This window comes from Desmodus rotundus, chromosome 5, assembly GCF_022682495.2.
Source record: "Desmodus rotundus isolate HL8 chromosome 5, HLdesRot8A.1, whole genome shotgun sequence".
NCBI classification, from domain to species: Eukaryota; Metazoa; Chordata; class Mammalia; order Chiroptera; family Phyllostomidae; genus Desmodus; species Desmodus rotundus.
The window spans coordinates 66,047,286-66,067,567 of NC_071391.1; the positions used below are offsets into that span (position 1 = coordinate 66,047,286).

Consider the following 20,282-nt stretch of genomic DNA (forward strand, 5'->3'; position numbering starts at 1 on the left):
ACCCATATCTCTATGGTCAATTAATATTTGACAAAGGGGGCAGGAGAATTAAATGGGGTAAAAATAGCCTCTTTAACAAATTGTGTTGGGAGATCTGGACAAGTACATGCAAAAAAATGAAACTTGACCACCAACTTATACCATACACAAATACAAACTCAAGATGGATAAAAGACTTAAGTATAAGTCAGGACACCATAAAAGTCCTAGAGGAGAACATAGGCAGGAAAATTTTAGATATTCCATGCAGCAATATTTTCACTGATATATCCCCTAGGGCAAGGGACATAAAAGAAAGAATAAACAAATGGGACTACATCAAATTAAAAAGCTCCGCTTGGCTAAAGAAAACACCCACAAAATGAAAAGGGAACCAACCATACAGGAAAACATAATTGCCAATGACACCTCGGACAAGGGTTTGATCTTCAAAATATATAAAGAACTCACATGACTCCACACTAAGACAAACAATCCAAATAAAATAGCATAATCAATAACATATATATTTTTTAAATGGGCAAAAGACCTGAACAGACACTTCTCCAAGGAGGACATACAGAGGGCCCATAACACATGAAAAAATGCTCAACATCACTAGCCATCAGAGAGAGAGATGCAAATTAAAACCACAGTGAGATATCACTTCACACCTGTCAGAATGGCCATAATAAACAAATCAACAAACAAATGCAGGTGAGGCTGTGGAGAAAAGGCAACCCTAGTGCACTGTTGCTGGGAACACAGACTGGTGCACCACTGTGGAAAACAGTATGGAACTTCCTCAAAAAATTAATTTAATATTGTACCTCAACAGTAATTGAACAATTAAAAATTATTTTAAAATATTGGATTCTTATTGAAACAGATAAAATTTACATGTTAATTTGAGCAGGGTTGATACATTAAGATTTCAAATTCAGGAACATTTCTTTTTATTAATTCACATTTTTATTTTGTATCATGTGATGGAATTTTATAGTTTAAATATAGCTCCTCTGCTTTGCTTAAATTTGTTATTGATTATTTTATAACTTTCATCTCTGTTGTAAAATATTATTTGTCATTTTGCAAGTGGTAATTATTAGGAGTGACATATCTAATGTTTTTGATAAACTCATCTTTTTTTGGTCATATAACTAAATTATCTCAATGATAGATTTTTACTAATCCCTTGAGTTTTCTAGATATGCAAGCAAATCTGTAAATAAAGTATTCATTTTTAATATAACATTTGCTGTTGAGTTTAGATAAGTGGTCTGTATATCTTTCTATCTTCATTCAATTTTTAAAAAAATAATGGCTCCTGGATTTTAACAAAAAGCATTTGCATTAGTTTCCCATTGAAGCTATAACAAGTTACCACAAATTGAGCATCTTAAAACAACATAAATTTATTATCTTATGGTAGGCAAGGCTTGAAGCCTGCCACAAAATGATACACTCTGAATTTATTTTTGCATTTAGTTCCTTGTGCTTTTATTTTATTTGATTCCACACATAAGTTAAATCACATGATATTTGTCCTTCTCTGCCTGGCTTCTTTCACTTAGCATAATACCATCTAGGTCCATCCACGTTTTCCCAAATGGCGAGATTTCATTTTTTTTTATGGTTGACTAACCATAAAATTATACAATATAATCCATTATATTATACAATATAATCCATTGTATATTGTACCACCTCTTCTTTATTCATCCATCAATGAACACTTAGGTTGTTTCCATATCTTGGCTATTGTAAATAGTGCTGCAATGAATATAGGGGTGCATATATCTTTTCAAATTTGTGTATTGGATTTCTCCTGATAAATATCCAGATGTGAATTGTGACATCATACCGTAGTTTCATTTTTAATTTTTTGAGTTAATTCCATACTATTTTCCATAGTGGCTGTACCAATCTGCATTCCCACCAACAGTGCACTAGGGTTCCCTTGACTCCACATCCTTGCCAACGCTTGTTGTTTGTTTATTTATTGATTGGAGCCATTCTGACAGGTGTGAGATGATATCTCATTATGGTTTTATTTTGCATTTTTCTGATGATTAGTGATATTGAGTATCTTTTCATATGTTTGTTGGTCATCTATAGGTCCTCTTTGGAAAATGTCTACTCAGGTCCTCTGCCCATTTTTTAAAATTGGGTTGTTTGATTTTTTTGCTGTCAAGTTGTAAGAGTCCCTTATATATTTTGGATATTAAGCTCTTACTGGATGTATCACATGAAAATATCTTCTCCCATTCAGTAAGTTGTCTTTTCACTTTGCTGATGGTTTCCTTCACTGTGTAAAAACTTTTTAGTTTCATGTAGACTCAATTTATTTTGTTTCCTTTGCCCAAGGAGACATAGCCAAAAAGAAACTGTTAAGACTGATATCAAAAAGTTTACTGTCTAAATTTTCTTCTGTTTTATGGTTTCAGATCTTACATTTAAGTCTTTAATCCATTTTGAATTTATTTTTGTATATGGTATAAGAAAGTGGACTAAGTTCACTTTTTTGAAAGTATCTGTCCAGTCTTCCCAACACCAATTATTGAAGAGACTGTCATTACCCCATTGTATATTCTTGCCTCCTTTGTCATAGATTAATTGACCATAAAAGTGTGGGTTTATTTCTGGGCCCTCTGTTTTGTTCCACTGATCTATGTGCCAGTTGCTATGCCAGTACCATGGTCTTTTGATTATTATAGCACTGTAGTAGTTTAGTTTGATATCGGGTAGCATGATACCTCCAACTTTGTTCTGTTTTGTCAAGATTGCTTTGGCTATTCAGGGTCTTTGTGGTTCCATATAAATTTGAGGATTATTTGTTCTAGCTATACAAAAAATACCACTGGTATTTTGATAGGGATTGCACTGAATTTATAGATTGCTTTGGGGAGTACAACATTTTCATGATGTTAGTTCTTTCTATCTATGAGCATGGTTTATGATTCCATTTATTTGTATCTTCTTTGATTTCTTTCTTCAATTCTTACAGTTTGCCAAGTACAGGTCTTTTACCTCCTTGGTTAAATATATTCCTAGGTACTTTAACTTTAAATTTACTAGTTCTAATAGTTTCTTGGTGCAATCTTTGGGGTTCTCCAGACATAATATCCTGCATCTGGATAATGACAGTTTTACATCTTCCTTCCCAATTTGGATGCCTTTTATTTCTTGACTGACTGCTGTGGGTGGAGAGGACTCCCAATACTGTGGTGAATAAAACTGGTGAAAGTATACATCATTGTCTTGTTCCTGACCTTGAAGAAAAAGCTTTCATCTTTCACCACTGAGTTAGCTGTGGTTTGTCACATTGGCCTTCACTATGTTGAGGTAGGTTTTCTCCCTCTCTGCTTTGCCAAAATTTTTTATCATGAATGATGTTCAATTTTTGTCAGATGCTTTTTCTGTTATGATTATAGGACTTTTATCCTCCATTTTGTTCATTTGGTGTATTACTTTAATTGATTTGTGGATATTGAATGAATACAGCATCCCAGGATAAATTACATTTGATCAGGTTGTATGATCTTTTTAATGTATTGACAAATTCACTTTGTTAACATTTTGTCATGTATTTATGCTTCTATGTTCATCATTGATATTGGCCTATAATTTTTTTTTGTAGTGTCCTTGTCTGGTTTTGTAAACTGAATTTGGGAAACTTCCCACCTCTTCAATTTTTTCTGGAATGGTTTGAGAAAGGTAGTTATTAATTCTACTTTGAATGTTTGGTAAAATTCACATGTGAAGCTGCTTTGTCTAGGACTTTTGTTTGTTGAGAGTGTTTTGATTAGTGGTTTCATTTTGTTAGTAGTTATCAGACTGTACAGATTTTCTGTTTCTTCCTAATTCACTTTTGTTGTTTAGTTTTGAAGTTTGATTATTTTTAGTTTTTAGAAATAGTATCATATAATATGTATACTTCTGCATTTTGATCTTATTTAGGAAACATTATAATTCTGGTGTGTATTTTCCTGTTTTATTAAGTTTTATTGCTCTATATTAATCCATCCTATGAATATCTATCATCATTCATTCTCATTTTAATGGACACTTATTTCCACTTTGAGAGCTATTACAACTGCACACAGCTGTGTACATTCTAGTACGTGCATCCTGGTGCTCATGTGTGAGAGTTTTTTACAGGTATGATATACACCTAGATGTAGAATTGCTGACTGTAACAAATTTTTACCTTGAATTTACTATATAATGCCAAATGATTCTCAAAGAATTTGTTCCCAAAGATTACACGCCAGGATCTTGGTACTTCTGGCCAAGATGGAGCCATAGGTAGATGACAGCCAAAAGAAGGACAACAACAAATTTTAAAACAAAATACAACCAGAAGTGCCAAAAAAGATGGAGCCATAGGTAGATGACAGCCAAAAGAAGGACAACAACAAATTTTAAAACAAAATACAACCAGAAGTGCCAGAAAATCGACCTGCATGGAAGTCTGACAACCAAGGAGTCAAAGAAGAAACATTCATCCAGATGGGTAGGAGGGGTGGACACAGGCAGCCCAGGTGGAGAGGACACACTACAAGGCAATAATGCCTGGCAGACCAGGTGGGGTGGTGGCTGGTGGAGCAGGCAGTCCCATATTTGCATGTAGATAAACGGGGAGAAACAACTAGGGAGCGAGATATACCAAGCAAAGCAGGGGTCCAGCGCAGGGAAATAAAGCCTCAAGACCTCTTACTGAAAACACCTGTGGGGGTTGCGGCAGCAAGAGAAACTCCCAGCCCCACAGGAGAGTTTGTTGGAGAGACCCACAGGGTTCTAGGAGGTACACAAAACCACTCACCTGGGAATTAGTGGGAGAAGGGCCCAATTTGCTTGTGGGTAGTGTGGAGTGTGATTGAAAGCCAGCCAGGAGCTGAGCAAGCAGCACTGTTTCCTTTCAGATCCCTCCCCCACATACAGAACCACAACACAGCAACCTGAGTAGCCCTGCTCTGGCAAATACATAAGGCTCCGTCCCTTACAATGTAACAGATGCACTGAGACAAAAAAAAAAAAATGGCCCAAATGAAAAAACAGATCAAAGCTCCAGAAAAAAATATAACTTAGTGATAAAGAGATAGCCAACCTATCAGATGCACAGTTCAAAACACTGATAATCAGGATGCTCACTGAAATGGTTGAGTATGGTCGCAAAATAGAAGAAAAAGTGAAGGCCATACAAAATACAATAAAGAAAAATATACAGGCAACCAACAGTGACAGGAAGGAAACTGGGACTCAAATCAATGGTTTGAACCAGAAGGAAGAAATAAACATTCAATCAGAACAGAATGAAGAAACATGAATTTAAAAAAGTGAGGAAAGACTTAGGAACCTCCGGGACAACTTCAAACATTCCAACATCTGAATTATAGGGGTGCCAGAAGGAGAAGAATAAAATCAAGAAATTAAAAACTTACTTGAACAAATAAGGAAGGAAAACTTCCCCAATCTGTCAAAGGAAATAAACTTCCAGGAAGTCCAGGAAGCTCAGAGAGTCCCAAAAATGTTGGACCCAAGGAAGCACACACCAAAGCACATCATAATTATATTACCCAAGATTAAAGACAGATTAAGGAGAGAATCTTAAAAGCAGCAAGAGAAAATGAGACAGTTACCTATTAAGGAGTTCCCATAAGACTCAGCTGATTTCTCAAAAGAAACCTGGCAGGCAAGGAGGGGCTGGAAAGAAGTATTCCAAGTCATGAAAGGGAAGGATGTATGTCCTTTTGCTGGAAGATTAGTCTATCCAGCAAAGCTTTCATTTAGAACGGAAGGGCAGATAAAGTGCTTCCCAGATAAGGTCAAGTTAAAGGAGTTCATCATCACTAAGCCCTTATTATATGAAATGTTAAAGGGACTTATCTAAGAAAAAGAATATGATCAAAAATATGAACAGTAAAATGACAACAAACACAACTATCAACAACCAAACCTAGAAAAAAAAAAACAAACAAACTAAGCAAACAACGAGAGCAGGAACAGAATCACAGAAATGGAGATCACAGGGAGGGTTATCGGTGGGGAGGTGGAAGGAGGAGAACAGGGGAAAAGGTACAGGGAATAAGAAGCATAAATGGTAGGTACGAAATAGACAGGGGGAGGTTAAGAATAGTATAGGAAATGTAGAAGCCATAGAACTTACATGTATGACCCATGGACATGAAACAATGCTGGGGAGACATGCTGATAGGAAGGGGGCTAGGGCAGAGGGGAATGGGAGGGGAATGGAACAACTGTAATAGCATAATCAATAAAATTTATTTAAAAAACAAAGAGGACACTCCACAACAATTCTGTATGAAAGTTGCTATATTATGTGTCCTTATCTTTTGGGGTAGGCAGTATTTCATTGTGTCCTTACTTTATATTTCTCTGTTACTAATACGGTCACATTTTTGGGTTTTGTTGCCTATTTCTATTTTTCTTCCTCTATGGAGTGTGTTTGCCTGCTGTTTCCTTCTGATTTGGAGGATACTGGATATGTGTGTTGTAAATAGCTAATTGTAGAATGGGGAAGAACAGCCTATCTTATAAAGGGATATTTGAACATAAATCTAAGTGAAATGAGGGAGCAAACCATGCAAATATTTGGGGAATTTCATTTTAGGCGGGGGAACCAGTGCAAAGACCCTGGGGCAGGAACACACTCAACAAGTTCTAAGAACAACATGTGAGCCAATGTGGACAGAGCAAGGAGAAGAATGTAAGAGAGAGTATAGTGTATTCTGTGTAGTATGTCTCTGTCAGTACAACATCATGTTGGGTCTTGTGCAACCTGATAAAGAACTTGGATTTCATTCTAAGTATAACGAAAAGACACTGAGAGTACTGAACAAAGAGTGACAATCTGATCTGTTTTTAAAGGTTCACTCAGCTGGGTAGAGAATAGACTGCCGATGTACAAGGATGAAACCTGAACAACCAGACAGCACGTGCTGGAATAGTCCAGCTGTGACGATGGTGGCAGAACTTGTGATGGAAGCAGTGGCGATGGGGAAAAGGGGTTGGATTTGGTTATATGCTCATGGTAACCCACCAGGATTTGCTCATGGATTGGAAATGAGGTATGAGAATAAGTGAGGTATCAAGGATGCCTCTTGAGTTTTGGGCCAGAGCAGGTGTGTAAATGCAGTTGTAAAATTGGAATCTGTAGGTTTGAGGCTAGTGCATCAAATTTCTGCTCTAAACAGTATTAAGTTTGTGGGGTTTATTGGACATGCAAGTGGAGAAACTGAGTAGACAGTTGGATAGTTGAGTGAGAGTTCCCAGAAAGTTGAGGCAGAAGTTCCAAATTTATGTATTATCCATACCTAGATCATATTAAAGGTATGAGACTAGATGCAAACACCTAGAGAGAGAGTGTAGTTATCTAAGAGAAGTCTGAGGATTGAGCTCTGGGCTCTCGAGTATTTAGAAACCAAGAAGATGGAAAAAAAGTGAGCCAGACTGAAAGAGTGGTCACCAGAGTGAGCTATGTGGAACCCGAGTGAGCAGAGTGTTAGGAAGGAAGGGACCAACTGTATCAAGTACCCCTGAAGGGTTGATTAAGATGAGACGTGAGAATTGATCATTGTTTTCTGACAGGTGGAAATCATTGGTGACTTTGCTGAGAACAATTTTGTTGGAGTAGGGAGAAGAAAAACCTGAATGGAGTTGGTTCAAGGGTGAATGGGAGGAGAGGAGATGGAGAGAGAGCTGTGTTTCTCCTTGGGGTGGAGCATGCATAAGAGGGACTATTAAAGGATGCAGATGAGAAGACACAGGAATTTAAAGTCCTTGGGTAGGTGAGAAGGTGTAAGTTCTAGTGCGGAAATGACAGGAGCACAGACAGTTTGCACATTGCAACAGGAGACAAGGCAGAGTATAGGGTACCCATACAAAGAAAAAAAAAATGGCTCCAGATGTGTCTTCTATTTCCCTAAGCTTCCAAAAAAAAAAAAAAAAAAAAAGGCAATTCCTCTGTTTCTGGTTCCATCCCTCAAGATGACATCCACCAAGTTGAAAGAGAGACAACTATTAAGTCATTCCCTCAGTCTGCTTTCTTACACCCCCAGGCCCACACCCTAGTATCTGGGCCTAAGTCTTACCTCCTTCCAGCAAAACAGTGACAGCTTGCATGCATACCCCGTCCTGCAGATGGACGGTGCAGGGTTGGGGGAGCAGTGCGGGGGAGATGCTCACCAGGCCCACACACCTAGTCTCTACTTTGGTCACCCAAACCACCAGGTGCTGTGATCTTTCAGAAGTACATAAGTAATATTGTAATTAGTCCAAAATCATTCTACATTGTTAGTGAATTCTGAGTACTTTTTGCCATTATTTTTTCAATCAACGAATGCTAAAAGTACAATTATAGGAAGTTCTATAGGTTTGTTTATCATTTAATAGTGGCTCATATATGAAGGTTAGGAATCACTTCTTTGAAAAAATATGTAATTTATGAGGAAGGATCCCCCCCACAAAAAAGCTGGAACTATCTTCTGGAGGTAGGCCCCTTATAGTACAGGATTCCCCTGCTAGGTGAGTCTTTTAGGAGCCCATATGTATCATTGTACTGGCTGAATTGTTGTGAAAGGTTACCTTTGGCTTTGGTGAATTTTCTTTTGAGTACTCAGTATGGTTGCCCATTTCATGATGGGTGATTTAGGAGCGCGCCTTCCCACACTGCACTGAGTGTTCAGCAGTGTTTGCCAAAAAGGGCTTGACCGCTGTGCCCCAGCCTCCCTATTCACCCAATCTTGCCCCAAGCATTTTGTCTGTTTGTTTGTTTGATTTGTTTTGTTTCCCCAGATGAAAAAAGTCCTCAAAGGGCAACATTTTGCTGATGTGGGAGAGGTGAAACAAAAAATGGCAGAAGCACTAAAAGGCATCAAAATCGACGAGTTCAAAAACTGTTTTGAGCTGTGGAAAAAAGTCTTGATAGGTGTAGTACCTCAGATGGAAAGTACTTTGAAGGTGACAAAAGTTTAAATGTGCAAAAATAAATGCAGAATTTTTTATAAATGAATCCCAGGGTTTCTTTGGTCCCCTACCCCTTGTATTTATTAAAATCCAGCAGATCCATTTAATAAGGCACATTTCTGTTCACATTTTCTTTTGGGTATTCTTACTGTGATATTCTTATTTCAAGCTCTGTGCTAAGTCAAAACAGCAACTTTAATAACTCTGCAGGTATTTATTGGGAGTCCACTGCATGGTAGTTTGTAAAGCTTCAGAGCTACATGGGTAAGTAAGACAGACCTCTCCCCATCTTCAGTTGCTCCCCATGGGGCAATTAGCCTGGTGTGTCCCCCAAACAGGGAAGCTGCTCTGACTGGGGTTTGAGAAGACATAATAATGTGTTCTTTCATTCAGTCAGCTGACATTTATTGTGGCATTGTCAGCACTGAAAGAGACACAAAGCTGAGAAAGAGGTGCTACCTTTATTGAAGATCACAGTCAAGGACAGGGAAACTTTGTTTTAACCTTTTTATTCTGTTAATATTATCTTCCCATGGGGATCTGATTTGTGTTTGTGGCTGCAAAATTTATATATTTAAATTCTACCACTTTTGGGCTCTAGACCTTAACTTAATACTCGGCTGTGGCAGAAATAAAGAAAACCATCTTTTTTATATTTCACTCTATGATAAACAAAGACAATTAAAAATAAGATTAGCACAGATGTGCGTATGTCTTCACAGTTTATATTTTGTATAATGTCAAGTGCAGTTGAGGCTAACTGTATTTCTAATACTAGCTGGTTGTTTTTATTTAACTTGCTAAGAGGAAAACAGTGGCTGGATGCTTGACAATGGAACTTGTGAGATCTAAACCGTAGGGTTGATTTCAAATGCAAACCGCACAGAGAAAAATATTCTATAGTAGTATTTTCTGAACTGTTAATTCCATGAGATATTAATCATTTTTTCATCAAGTAAAAATCCCAGACGTATTTGGGGAAAACTACATATTAATATTATTCTACTAGAGATTCATAAGGCATACAATGTATTGAAGTTTCTATGATATTCTAAGTAAGGTAAGGGTATTGCTGTAACTTTTCTAATCCAACATTGCTTAAACATACACGACTATGGAAGTTTTCATTGTTTGTTGCTTGGGTTTTCATGGTAGGGGAGAATAGGTAGTTAGGAGCACTTGTTAATACCATAAAATTCATACTAAGCAGTTATATTTTCCCGTCCTCTCTCACCTCTTTCCAATCAAGTTTCAAAAATGAGAACCAACGTTAGTGAATGTCTCCTATGTGCCAAGCACTGTACCAGTACTTTACACACTAGCATATCTAAGTCAATGGTGGTACTGAAAGGTAAATACCCTCTTTAAAAGTTGAGTAAACCAATACCTGGACAAGTATAGGTATCCATCCCAAGCTATAAAGGTCTTAAATGACAGAATTCATATTTGGACATGGCCAACCCAAAGAGCCATTATGTCTCTTAAGATGTATTTTTGGAAGACCAAACTGATATTCACTGTAGGGGGTGGGGTACAGTGTACAAGTGTCAGAATTAACAGTTTTAGCTCTTTAGGAAAACATTTCTTAATAATATGTTTTTTCATTTTTAACATTATTCTCCTGGTGTACAAAGTTTTCCTTTGACCTACATTGCTTGATTAGATACAAAGGAACCAATAACCTGCAGATTTGGAGAAATCAAGGCTATTGGAAGCGGCAGCAGTGTGCTCTACCGGGAAGACCCAAGTTTTTCCCTGATGGTGCTATTTAACTTTGCCCCATTCCCTCCAATCACCGTCACATTACACCCATTTTACTCCTAGTGCATACCTGCCATTGTGTGGCATTATTGTACTCTTTTATTATGGATCCTCTTCATCTTCCTCCCAGAATATAAGCTCCACGAAAGCAGGTACCTTGTCTGATTGTTCCCTGCCGTAGTTTTAAAATCTAAAACTGTGCCTGGCACACAAAACCGCTAAATAAATGTTTATAGTGAAAGAAAAAATAATGGAAGATTACCGTTGATTAACATCTCTGCTCTGGGATTTATTAGCTTTATAAACTTGGCCAATTAGCCTCTATCAACCTATTTCTCAACTATAAAATGGTATCAACCTATTTCTCAACCCATATTTCAAAGGGTTGAGCCGCAACTTCAATTAGATAAGATAGATATATAAATGGCCTAGTTCAATGTTAATTCACCTTTCAACTTGCTTTTATTTAAATGTAATCTCCTTTTATTCACTGGAACTCGTGAAAACACTGGATCACAAGGAGAAATGTGAATAATTGCTATATTAATTCAGACTTCACTTTATGTAGTCAGCACACTAGGAAATTGTTTTGAAATTTATTTTGGGTGTAAGACCCTCCAAAGTCTGATGAAAGTGTAAAACACTTGCTCTAGTTTTCAAAAAGATTCCAGGATCTCATAGTGTAGTCAAATCCTGATAAAACTAGGACTGAAAGGGCATGAAAAAGAGAAAGGAGGTTAAAGTAAATTGGAAGGAATATCATTCTAGAGTTAGTATTGGAAAGAAAGGGAAGGGGTAAGTGTATGTTGTATTTTTTTTGTTGGTATTTTGGGAGTACATGGAACTTTAAAAACCATTTAGCTCAACCTTTGTGCTCTTTCCCACAATCTCTTGCCTATACCTCTTTTCCAGAATCCCACCAAATGAATGAGCAGTCCCTTTCTGAACTCCTGAACCTCCGAGCACTATGATGTAACACTGGGCATGCCATCTTCCCTACTCTTCCTTTCCTCAGTCTACAGATAGAGTTAATAAATACCTACACTTGAAGACTGCTGTGAGGCTAAATGATACAAATATAAAATTCCTGGCATATAGTAGATACTCCTTAAATGTTACTTTAATTGTTAAACTTCCCAATTTTGTCTAGAAATTTATTAGATGTAATTAATCTTTTATAGTAGAGAATCTGGACAAAGTAAAAATAGTCATTTAAACTTTTTTATTTGCCCTGATTTAGCAGCTTTATTTCTTTTAAAATTCCCAAACTCCCCATGTTACTTCCCTTCCCTCTGGTGACTCATTCCTTCCCCAGGGAGCCCAGCTGATCTCTGTAAACATTTCTGAATCTTTTTTGTATAGGGATCCTGGCATTTGTTTCCCCTTCACCTACAAGTTCTAGCTCAAGTCCTCGGGAATTTTATAGCAAGTGTTATCCTTTTCTTTATGGAGAAAACTGAGCAAAGGCAAATGCGTAGAGAGATTAGGCAGGTAACATAATTGGGGAGAGCAGCAAGACTGAAGAAAACCGACCAGTAGCCAACTACCAGTCTGTGGTAAGAACTGGGGCACATTGGAGTGCCCATGTGCCATTCAAAAGCAGCAGCTGCAACTCAGCACTAACAGATTGCTGCCCTCTAACTAATTCAGAAATGTTTTCATAACTTTGGACAGCACTGTACGAGCCAAACAAAATATGTCTGTGAGCCAGATCTGCATGAGAACCATCAGAATGCAACTTCTGTTTAGACAACTGCAAACACTCCTCAGGCCTCCCTTACCCCTTTTCCCCTGGGTAACAAGCACAGCCGCTTCACACAGTTAAGCAGCCTATGCCTGGCACGGAGTGGGTGGGGGCTGAAACCCAGCCTGTCCCCCGTCTCCAGGATTCTCTCTAATTTACCCCAAGGCACCTGTGAACTGGCATCAGCCCCGCTGAACACCCTGCTCTCCTTCAACCACTCTTCATAACACAGATTTTCTACTTACTTCACCATCAGACTTTTTTCCTCATAACACATCACAATTCATTAAACTAGATATTCCAGAAATTATCTAGAAATACAAATGTGGTCTGATCAGCACAGGGTATCAATGGTCTCTTCCCTAATTTAGAAAAGACATTCTTAATTTTGCATGCTTAGAACTCATAATAGTTCGTATGTAGATTTCAAAGCATTTCAAGAAATCTACAAACCCTCTTAAGAGTGTGTTCATGATTTTGTGGGGTTTGCATATATTTATACATATCCTTTAACAGATTCTTAAAGGAATAAAACCCAAAAGAAGATTCAACATCTACTAAATACGTTTAAGTTAATGTGGTCTGTAGTATTAGGTTTTGGGAAGCAGTCCGCAGAATATTGACCAATACTGGGCTCAGTTTCTGCTACAAGCCATTTGTCTTTTCATAGACGTTGCTGCAGACCCACACCCCCCTCCTGGATACTGTTGTAATTACCGACACCACGCTAACCCAATTAATGCTGGTGTGATTAACTCTGTAATCTCGGTCTAAGACCCAACAGTTTTACCTATTCAATTTTATTGTATTAGATAATTCTGAAAGTTATAATGTTACAATTCTAAGGCTTAAAACGATACCTGCTGGAAGATTCAGTTGACATGTATTTATGTTAAATTTTTTTCTTCTCTGCAGGTCGAAAGTTTAAAAAGTTCAATAAAGTCCGAGTTATGAGAGCCCTGGATGCTGTGGCTCACCCACAGCAGGTGGGCATTCCTAACGAAAACCAAGCCCTAAGCCAGAGAATTACTTTTTCACCAAGTCAAGAGTTACAGTTGATCCCCTCGCTGATCAAACTGCTAATGAGCATTGAACCCGATGTGATCTACGCAGGGCATGACAACAGCAAACCCGACACCTCCAGTTCTCTGCTGACTAGTCTCAATCAGCTCTGCGAGAGACAACTTCTTTCCGTCGTCAAGTGGTCCAAAGCACTGCCAGGTAGGAATCTTTTGTGAGTTGTAGCATGTAATAAAGTGTTTACTATGTTTGTTGTACTAGTCGATTGTTAAATAGAAGTCTGTGCAGTAAATTAACTACAACTTGGACAGCAATTATAGTATGTGTTTCAGCAGTTCAAAGCATTTATCTACGAGCCTAGATTATCTGCTATTTGTCTAGAACCCTACTATGTGCTATGGAGATAAAACACATGTGGATAACATTCTGACTCTTATTAATGAGTCAAGAATTACATACATCAAATAGTTAAAAAGAGCACAACTTTCTGTGTTCAACAACAGACATTATATACTAGTTCAGAGAAAGACAAATTGACCGTCTACTTAGAAATGTCTTGTTCATTCTAAACCCTAATTTGACGAAGCTAAATGGGTTGAAAATACAACTGAATGGATCCACATACAACAAATCAAAATAGTACTCAGAGTATAGCAGGGTATCTACAGGCAACTGAGGAACACACCAAAATTCCTCAACATAAATAAATAATTTTGACAAAGAAAAATGAACCTTCAGTCATTATTTTCCCTAAATTATACCCAAGCAAAGGATGTGCCAATTAGAATTCAAATCATATCATCACGAAAGCATTTCAGTCACATAAGCTATTTTGCTCCCTACGCACCACGTTACAGGAGCTAAGAGGCTGAAAAAATTACAAGGATACAGATCTCACTTGATTAAACCTTAGACAGCAGAGCCAGGAGAATATGTGAGTAGCAATTGCTTGTAGAGGTGTCAATCCCATAATTAGAAATAGAACTTTTTAAAATTACATTCTCTTTACACCAATAGTATTTTTATACTTCTTTAGACCAATTTATTTTTTCTAATATCTGATCAAGAATTAAATATATTATGTCATTTTAGACTCCAGGTAAATTCAATAGCCTTTTAAAAATATAATTTCTTCCCAATTTGCCTTGATATATTTCTCAGTTATTATTCTACCTGAAAAGGTTGAAACACAATAAATGAATTATTATTGAAAACTCAAGGTTACATGAAACATAAAGAAAAAAAGATGTCTGGTTGTTGAATATCATTTAGAAAATGCATGTTGAGAAAAGTTAATAAAGTTCACTATTCTACTGGAGATAATTTTATAGAAAAATCAAAATGACAGGTTCTCATTAGCATCAGTCTTGCTGAAAGGCCTTGGGTGTAATATTTATTTTCTATTAGGAAAGTTCTGGATGTTTAAAACTTACAGTAAAGTACTTATCAAGTTTGATAAATCTTTGTTAAATAAAAATGTCACAATAGAATTAAAATTTTCTTTTTAAAAATGAGTGTTTGAATGTATATTTAACTTTTTGCAGTTTTTCTGTTATTTAGAAAAGGTAATTTCTTTGATTCTTGTTAATATTTCTTTTGTTAGTATTTGGAGGTTCTTTACTATTTAAACAGATTCTGCTACCAGCGCAGTTAGAAAATAACCAGCTATAGTTTAAAAGATAATTTTTATTCACTTTGGATAAAAGCTAAGTGAGCTTTTCAAGTTGAAAGCCTGTTATCTGTCAAGATTTTTAACCTCTTCACACCCTCAAAAAAAGTGAAAGGAAATATTTACATTTAATTTGGTGGCACCTTTTTTAATGTTATATAATGTAATTTATTTGTAAGTAAATAGGAATGATGGCATCACCCCTCCTTAGTGTTTTCATTAACTGAACAATAATGAAAGCATTAAGATTATCAAAGTATTGTGTGCCACATAATCTTTTAAACTATATTTGCATAGCTTGTATTCCGGGAGTAATGCAAATGAATGAAAGATGAAAATGGTTAATGAACCAGAGTGAATAGACTTGGATGGACATATGTATGTAAAGTAATATGGTATCACTAGCTACTCAAAACCTTTCAGTTGACTTAAAACCAGAATACAGGTTTTATTCCCTTGATTCACTCAATAAATGTTTATTGCATACCTGCTATGTGCAAGACCTAACAATTAAGCAGTGGTATTAGAAAGAGAAGCCAGGCGCCTGTGCTCATGGTGTGAATGCATTTTGATAGAGCAGGTCCCGGAATCTGGTTATCTGTTTTGCACGTAAGAGAAACTTACTTTATCCAGTCACTCACACGCTTTTTTGTTTTATTTTTTAATGGCAGTTAACATACAATATCACGTTAGTTCAGGTGTACAACATAACGATTAGACTCTGATGTACCTTATGAACTCATCACCATAACAGGTCCAGTATACATGTGATGGTGTACTCTTATGGTCATCTGGCACCCCACATAGTTATTACAGTATCATTCACTATATTTGCTCTGTAGTACTTTATATCCTGTGACAATTTTTAAAAATTTTTTAAAAGATTTTTAAAATATATTTTTTAGAGAGAAGAGAAGGGAGGGAGAAACAGGGGGAGAGAAACATTGATGTGAGAAACATTGATATGTTGCCTCTCACACGCCCCCAACTGGGGACCTGACCCACAACCCAGGCATGTGCCCTGACCAGGAATTGAACTAATGACCTTTCGATCTGTAGGTCGGCATTCAGCCCACTCAGCCACACCAGCCAGAGCATCCCATGACTATTTTTATAACTGGCAGTTTGTACTTGTAAATCTCTGAAAATTTTCAGCATTGCCCCACACCCTCCTATCTGGCAACCATCAATTTGTTCTCTACATCTATGAGTTTGGTTTTGTTTTGCTTTGTTTGTTCATTTGTTTTATTCTTTATTTTTTTATTTTAATAAATTAATTTATTTTTATTCAGTTACAATTGTCTGCATTTTCTCCCCTTCCCTCCACCCCACCCCAGCCAGTCCCACCATTTGTTTTATTCTTTAGATTCCACATGTAAGGGAAATTATATGGTATTTGTCGTTTTCTGTCTGACATTTCATTTAATATAGTGCCCCCTAGGTCTAGGAGTGGGCCTCTTGCATCTGTCTTTTTTGGAACTCTCTGTGCTTCCTCTATCTGCATCACCAAATTAGGGAACTTTTCTTTTATTAGTTTTTCAAATACATTTCCAATTTCTTGCTCTTTCTCTTCTTCTGACACCCCTATGATGCGAATATGGAATACTTGAAGTTGTCTAAGGGGCTCCTTACACTATCCTTGTCTTTCTGGATTCTTTTTTCTTCTTACTGTTCTGATGGGTTTTTTCCTTCCTTATGTTCCAAATCATTGACTTGATTCTCAGCTTCATCCATTGTACTGTTGTTTCCCTGTAAATTGTTCTTTATTTCAACTAGTGTATCTTTCATTTCTCTTTGGATCTTTCTTATGCCTGTGAAGTCCTCACTAAGTTCCTGGAGCATCCTTATAAACAGGGTTTTGAACTCTGCATCTGATAGATTGCTTTTCTCCATTTTGTTTAGTTCTTTTTCTGGAGTTTTGATATGTTCTTTAATTTGGACCGTGTTTCTCTGCCTCCTCATTTTGCAGCATCCCTATGTTTGTTCCTATGTATTAGGTAGAGCTTCTATGACTTTCTGTCTTGGCAGCATGGCCTAATGTAGTAGGTGTCCGGTAGGGTCCAGTGGCACAGCCCCCCATCACCTAACTGGCTGCTCAAGGTGTGCCCTTTGTGTGGGCTGACTGCACCCTCCTCTTGTAGTTGAGCCTTTATTGCTTTTGGCAGATCAATGGAAGGTATTTACCCAGGCCAATTGCTTGCAAGTACTGGCTATGACCACTGACCACCAACATTAGCCCTTCATAGAGAATCAGCTGTGAATAGGCAGGGTGTGGTGCTCCGGCGTGGTCTGTACCCATCCACTGGGTGCACGGGCTCTGGGGGATCCTAGGTGGTGCAGGCCAAGATCTACTCCCACTTATTTTCTGCCTGGGGCCATGCTGCATGAACTATAAAGCAATCTCCAGATGGCTGCTACTTCTGCTGGACTTGGAGGTTTCCAGGCAAAGTCAAGCTGTGAACCTAGGCTGGCTGCTGCTAGTGCCAGACCTGGGGCCACTTAACAAAAGGTACGGGAGCTGGAGGCTGGCTGAGGCTGGCTGTTGCTTGTGTGAGAGGATTTAGGAAGTTGTGAAGAATGAGCCAAGACCAGTCATTCATGCGGAAAAGCCACTGTTAATCACTTGGGTGGGCCTATAAATTGGGTGTGCCAGAAACTCAGGGGATCTCCAGGGCAGAACAAATAGTGTTAGCCAGGTTGATGGAGTCTTAGATACACCATCTACCTGACAGCTCTGTGCCTATTTCGGGGGAAGCTTCAGAAAAGGAATAGTGGCCTCTGTCCCCTTTCTCTGAGGGAGAAAACTGTCCCCCAGCTCTCACCTTGATGCTGGACACTTCAGTTTCTCCTTGTATGCCACTGGTACCTTTCAAGCTGCTACCCCAGTGCTGACCCTCAGAGGATGTAAGTCTGAGTAAATCCATGTGTGGTTTCTTTAGGAGGAACTGCTTAGAAGTTTCTGTGTATTAGATGGAGCTGCTTTGAATCCGTGTCTTGGTAGCATAGCCTAATACAGTAGGTGTTGTGTAGGGTCCAGTTGTGCAGCCTCCCATAACATGGGAGGGATCTCCCAGGTATGTAACTAGCTGCTTTGCTCTTGCTACCCTTGTGATTCTCTCATGTCTTTAATACTTTGCATCTTAATGATAACATGTTTTGGTGTCAGCCTCTTTGAGTTCATCTTGTTTGAGACTTTCTTTGTTTCCTGGATTTGTACCATATGTCTATTTCCTTCATCAGGGTAGGAAATTTTTCAGTCATTAGTGCTTAAAATATGTTTCCATACCTTTCTTTCTCTTTTTTTGGGGGGGAGAGTGTTGGTAACCTGATGTGCCAGAGGTCCCTTAAACGGAGGTCCTCATTTTTCTTTTTGCTATTTTTAAATTCTATATCACTGATTCATTCTTCTGGTTCATCTAATCTGCTGTTGATTCCCTTGGCTGTCTTTTTCCATTCAGTTATTGTATTCTTCATATCTTATTCACCATTTTTATATTGTCTATCTCTTTGTTCCAGTTCTCACTGGGTTCATCTATTTTCTTGAGTTCTTTGAGCATCTTTATTACCAATGTTTTGAACTCTCTACTTAGTATATTGCTTGTCTCCATTTTGTTTTGTTCTGTTTTCTGGAGTTTTTGTCCTGTTCTTTCATTTGGGACATGTATTTCACCTCATTTTGCCTGGCTCTGTGTAGTTATTCCTATGTATTGGGTAGGTGTGCTACATCTCCTAGCTTGAAAGGATGGTCTTATAAGAAGGTGTCCTGTGGGGTCCAGTACAGCAATATCCCGGTCACCTGAGCCAGATACTTGAGGTGTGTTTTCTGTGTGGTTGTTTGTGCACTCCTGTTATAATTGGACTTTAGAAGGTAAGACTGACCTTCAGGCTGACTGTCTGTGATGGCTTGCTATGACTACATTGGTTGAGCTGTTGTGCAGGAGCTGACTCCAGGAAGTGGAAGTCACCACTTTAACAGAGCTCTAGTGCCATCCATGGTTGCTATTCTGGTGTGTCAGTTGTACAGCTGCTTAGGTGGGCCTTTGGTGCGGTCTCAAGCCAGCCACTGGGTAAGTAGGGTCCAGAGTACCTTGTCAGGGGCTCATGTGAGGGCTAAGGTCAGCTGCTGTCTTTGCTGAGTTTGGGGCTGCTTGGGAGGAGCTATGACACAATCTATAGTTGGTTGCTGCTTGTGCCAGGCTTGGAGGGGCTTGGGAGAACTACAGTGTAAGCCAAGTCTGGCAGCCACTTATGCCAGTCTCGGGGCTGCTTAGTTGGGGCTACCTTGCAAGCTGACACTGGCTGCCACTTGTGCCAAACTTGGAGGCTTTTCGTGAGAACTACAATGCAAGTTGAGGTCAGCTACCACTTATATGAGGTTTGTGAGGTTTGGTGCTATATGAGGCTGGCTGCTACTTGTGTTGGGTTTGCAGGCCACTGGAAGATGCTCTGAGTGGGTGATCAGGTTCAGTAGAGCAATGTCTCAGGGAGATGCCAGGGCTGGGCAATGGTGTAGTCTGGGCAATTGGTGTTAGGTTAATGGACAGTGACAAACTTTGTGCCGGCCTTCACAGGGTCTTCTGAGTGGGAGGAGAGCTCAGCAAAAGAACAATGGTGCCTGCCAGTGCTTCTGCATCCAAAGAGATCTCCTGATTCTGCCCCTCCCCCCCATCTTAACATTAGTCAATTTCATTGTTCCTGTATGACACAGGTGTTTCTAGAACCGCTGCCCCTGCCCTGGACGTGGAGAGAGTAAGTAAGTGTGTGAACCCTTTAGTAGCAGCGTCTCAATTTCCTGCAGCCTTTGTCTCTCTGCTGCCTTGACTCTGTTTGAATCTCCATTCACTCACAGGTTGTTGCTCTGTGAAAGCTGGACTTTTGTTAAGTGAAGTTGACTAACACAACAGGATGTCTGTGTACTTATTTTAAGTACAAAAAAAAGATACTGCTAGGAAAATATGTTGGAAATTCAGATCATCCTTTCACAATAAGAAAATGTATTTGGGATGTCAGATTGAGATCGGGTTTTGAATGATAATCATAAAAATGGTGACAGCAGGCATGAGGGCCCTGGGGCACATCTGCAGGTGTGAGAGCACTCTTATTGCCAAGTCATGACTTCCT

The 20,282-nt window shown here is 38.5% G+C and overlaps 1 protein-coding gene across 2 annotated transcripts in view; it reads left to right on the forward strand.

Moving 5' to 3' along the window:
• PGR (progesterone receptor) overlaps positions 1 to 20,282 on the forward strand; it is a 94,376-nt gene that overhangs the window by 51,785 nt on the left and 22,309 nt on the right. For both annotated transcript variants that reach the window (XM_053925753.1, XM_053925754.1), the window contains one exon: positions 13,388 to 13,693. In XM_053925753.1, the coding sequence (XP_053781728.1) occupies positions 13,388 to 13,693 (306 nt within the window). The remainder of the gene's footprint in view (positions 1 to 13,387; positions 13,694 to 20,282) is intronic.